This window comes from Amblyomma americanum, chromosome 7, assembly GCF_052857255.1.
Source record: "Amblyomma americanum isolate KBUSLIRL-KWMA chromosome 7, ASM5285725v1, whole genome shotgun sequence".
NCBI lineage: Eukaryota > Metazoa > Arthropoda > Arachnida > Ixodida > Ixodidae > Amblyomma > Amblyomma americanum.
In genome coordinates, this window is record NC_135503.1 from 24,081,338 (window position 1) to 24,085,837 (window position 4,500).

General features: G+C 53.3%; 1 protein-coding gene across 1 annotated transcript; it reads left to right on the forward strand.

Moving 5' to 3' along the window:
• Positions 1 to 649: 649 nt before the first annotated feature.
• Positions 650 to 2,693, forward strand: LOC144098692 (uncharacterized). Its single transcript, XM_077631509.1, has 2 exons — positions 650 to 804; positions 1,343 to 2,693. Exons 1-2 carry the CDS (start codon positions 787 to 789, stop codon positions 2,378 to 2,380), a joined length of 1,056 nt encoding a protein of 351 aa, XP_077487635.1. The 5' UTR covers positions 650 to 786; the 3' UTR covers positions 2,381 to 2,693.
• The last annotated feature ends 1,807 nt before the right edge of the window (positions 2,694 to 4,500 follow it).

Below are 4,500 nucleotides of genomic sequence, written 5' to 3' on the forward strand. Positions count from 1 at the left end.
AGCTTTTCTGGAGAAAAGATGGCTCGACCTTGTCGATTACAAACTCAGCAACGTCGCTCCGCATGCGATATATATACGCATACTCATCGGCTAAACGTCTCTTATTGCTTAGAGCGAGCGAAAAGAAAAACAAAGAGAAAAGGCCTTCGGTTGGAAAAACAACAAATTCGAGCCAAGAACGACTGGTGCGCGAGAAAGAAGTGCTCGCCTATAGGATTGTTTCGGCGACGGCAAACGCGAAGGCATATCCGTTATCGTTCTCAAGACACAAGGGATGGATACAGGGAGAGTGAAGTGGATGGGGGGGGGTTCGGCGTAGTTACGGATGCCATCGGCGGAAAGGCAGAGAGACGGGCGTTGCGCGGTAGAGTGTAGTAGCTAGCACGCCGCGTGACCCTGCAGTGAGTCGTGCTCTCTATCTATGCATCCGCCCGCTTCACTCGCGTGCGCGGGAAACTCCGCCAGCGTCTCCCTCCCCTTCCCCGGTTCACCGCACGTGAAGGGCGTGCAGAGCAGCAGCAGAAGCGGCAGCAGGGCAGTGAGCGCTGTGGTGCGTCCTTTGTGGGCGCTTTAATTCCACGCCGGGGATTATCCGATATTAAGCGAGATATAGCGTTCCCGTGATGCTCCTCTTTCCGAGACACATTTCGCTTTTTCCTTCCCACCGTCGCATTTTCCCTCGCCGAGTAGGTGCCGGTATAAAAGCGCGGCTTCCGGCTCAGGGACCTTTGCCCAAGTGAAGCGAACGTCGTCTGCGGTTGCGTCGTGTGTTTCTCTCCCTTCGACATGGCTGGATTCAACGGAGTAAGTTGGCGTCCCTTGGGGAAAGCCACGCCGGATCGCGTTTGCTGACCGGGATACGGCGGTTAGGATCCCTAGGTGGGGGAAGACAGCACCGCAAAATCCAGGCCCCGCAATTTGTTCGCGAAAGCCCCGCTTAATCTTCGGGGTCGGTGAAGTTTGCCGACTCAGTTCCTTGTCCGTTGATATTAGGCCAAAAATCGCATGCTTCCGGAGCAGGCAGTCAGCATTACTCTCTATAGGGCCATTAATGAGTCTCAAAACGTATTTCGTCACAGTATCCCGAAAGAAGCGTCAATTTTTCTGAGTCCACTAATCTAACAATTGCTGTTGTGGGAAGAACTTAACCTTCAATTTAATGCAACAGGTCTCGGCCATACTGCGATGTCTAACGATCATAAGCCAAGATACACAAAAGACTTCTCTCCTTCTCAAAAAAAAATAGAAAAAATGAGGCTCCGTTATGTGTCCCGCTGACCTAGACACGCGTCAAAGCGACAGCTGAAAAAGCTGCTAAGCGCGCGCCCGTCCGCTCTTGCAGCTCCAGCTTCTGCTGCTGCACTCGCTGGCGTTCTGGTGCGCCGTCAACGCCGGCGGCCTGCACCCCCACACCGAGGGTTTCTCGCACTCCATCGCCCACCCGGACGGCTCGACGCACCACTCAACCTTCATCCGGCATAACACGGACGTCGTGCCGCGTGACCACGACTCCGGCGTCTACGACCACGACTCGGGACACGTCGTGTCCGTCCACTCCACTGGAGCGCACGGCTACAACCTCGGCGCCAGCCACGTGGTCGCCTCCAGGCCGTACGGAGCCTACGCCAGCGGGGCCTACGGAGCTTACGGAGGCCTGGGAGCCTACGGAGGCCTGGCAGCCTACGGAGGCCTGGGAGCCTACGGCGGAAGCCTGGGAGCCTACAGAACCTACGGGGCCTACGGCGCCTACGGAGCTCCGGCCTACTCTGTGGCCGCCGCCGCTCCGGCTCTGTCTGTGGCTGCGGCGCCTGCCGTCACTGTCGCTGCCCCTGCTGCCACCACCGTCGTGAGCCGTGGAGCTGCCCTTTACGGAGGACACACGCTCGGTGGCTTCGGATACGGTGGCGGCCTCGGCCTCGGCTACGGACAAGGTCTCGGCTATGGTCTCGGCCTGGGGTACGGCACAACCGTCGGTCTCGGAGGTGGAGTCGCGACCTACGGCACTGGCTACGGCCTTGGCTACGGTGCTGGTTACGGCGCTGGTTACGGTCTGAGCACCGGCTACGGCCTGGCTGGCCTCGGAGGCTACGGCTACGGCTACGGCTATCCCACGTCTCGCACGGTGGTCCAGAGGGGTCCTTACATCGGAAACCGCGTCCTGCCCACAGCCTTCGGCGACGTGCACGCGCCCCACCACGAGTTCCACCACCACGAGCACCACACCGTCCACCCGGTGGGAGGCGCTGTGTACGGAGGCGCCGCGTACGCCGCCGCCCCCGCCCTGACCGTCGCCGCCGCGCCGGCCGTCGCTGCTGTCGGAGCAGTGCACCACAAGGTCATCGGCGCTGATGGCGCCATCCTGGGCAGCTTCAAGAAATAGGGAGCGACTCGCCCTGTGTTGAGCGCATAGCACCGAACCATCCTGGGACGAAACGAAAGGCGAAGGAAAACGAGAGCCGTGCGACAGCCGCGCTCCAGACATGGCTCGGGACCCGAGGCTCGTTGTCGAAGGGCCCTATACCACGTGACGCCGAGTCACGGCCGCAGAATTTGGCTTCAGTGTTCCCAGGAGAAATCAGCGGAGGCGAGCACTAAACGATGTCAGCTGTATACGCTGCATGTAGAAACGCTGTTGTCTGCTTGTTTTGTTGTTATCTATTTATGAATAAACAGCATTTTCAAATTCTAAAAAATATATTTATGCGCCAGCATGCCGCATCTTTTGTTTACTGAGCGCTAGCGGCGAGTTTGAGATCCTGTCCAAATGTTGTTTGAGTCGTTTTTTTGACTTCCATGTGTAGCTGAGGGTTCACGTGGGCTTTTTTCCGAGCATTTCCTTTGTTCCCGCACGCACTTGTCTTGAAACACCAACAAAAATCGTGAGTGCAAGGCGTCTATTTTTATTTATGACAGGTAGGCCACACATTTTTGCGGAGCGCAGCTGAACTTAATATCGTGACGGCTAGCAGGAGTTCAACTTCCAGTAAGTTGATTCCCTACTCAGAGGAGTATTCGATGCTAAAAAGGAGATCGAAATTCCTCAGAGGCCTTTCAGGCTGCTGCTAGAGTTAGGAAATGCGAGTCCTCCGCACTAAAATGCAGCTTGGAACTAACAGCTGCCTTTCAGGATAAGCGGTAAGTAGTAATTATTCCAGCGAAAACAGGTCCTCAAATACGATGATGCCCCGTTAATGTGACCCCGTTAATGTGGACGACTCGAACTATGGAGAATGTTTCTGGAGACAAACTTTTTTCACTGCATTTACGCCTCGTTAAAATGGGACACTCACTGTGGCTACACCTAAGCCATGCATGACCGTACGGAACAGCAAGGTAAGAAGAGCACTTTTATTTTTAGTCCACTGCCCAAATTAGTTTGTGTAGTTATCCTGTCGTCATTGTAGTACTGCGCCCGTCTCTCGCCGATGTGTGGGTCTGTTTTGCTGGCTATTTATTATTCTTTGTTATGATTGGGGTGTGAAACCAAGCCTTTGTAAATTATTGTGTTCGCTGACCTTTTAGGACTTTTGTATGTCGTATGATTATATGAATTTTCTTGAAAAAGAGCTATTCCAACACTAACGCGACGGGATCTCAATTGTACGTTTTTTCCCAATCTACTTGCTTCTTCGCTTTAGAGCATCACTAAGATACCGCATTTCCGCTCTTTACCAGCTTATGATCTGGCAACGGTACTTTCTTGTCTCCTTCGCATGTAGTGAGTGCTCCAGTTGCTGTCCCGAGTTCAGTTCGAATTTCCCGCCCAGCGCCGGCTCTATCTGCAAACACTGGACTCCTCTCCGCTCTTTTTCTTCCTTCTCCCCGTCCACCTTCACTCTCGCCTGCGTGCTTTCTCCCTCTTAAAAGCTCCCTCCCGCAGTTTCATGTTACGTGACTCGTGACTCTCTCGTTTCTTCAACCGCACGGCACGACTGTGGCAGCACCGCGTTTTTACAAGTTTTAAATGCCTGGATAAAGTTTTCATTTTCCTGGTGTTTGCGACCTGTCGTCTATCTGAGGAGCGGCCGCAGCCCCAACGCGTGCCATGGAATCAGAATAGCTCCATTTAAAGCTTAGTGCAGATCAGATTTCTTTGACGTTTCTAGAACAAAGCTTGGGGTGTTTGAGCTTGACCGGCACCAATAATGCTAACAATGACAACATGTAAAGGGTTTGAAAGGCGGTAGGGTATGAGAGATACCGTTGTGTATGAAACATTCACTGGTGCCTGTGATGAAGTGTTATTCTTGGGACTCCCCGTCCCTTCATTTCGCTAGGTGGTGGCGCGCGTTTGTGCTCATAATGAGCAACGTCCTTATTTACTGGATGCTAAGGATCGCCTATTTAACAAAAGACTACGACATTTGCTATAATCTCATCACGTCGCAAAAGGTCTGCTTGTGCTTCTGCCTCAGCTGATTCATTATCCACCCGTTAAAGTAATGTAATTAGAGAATCATATTTACCTCACTTTTTTAACTAAAAAGTGAAACTTAACTG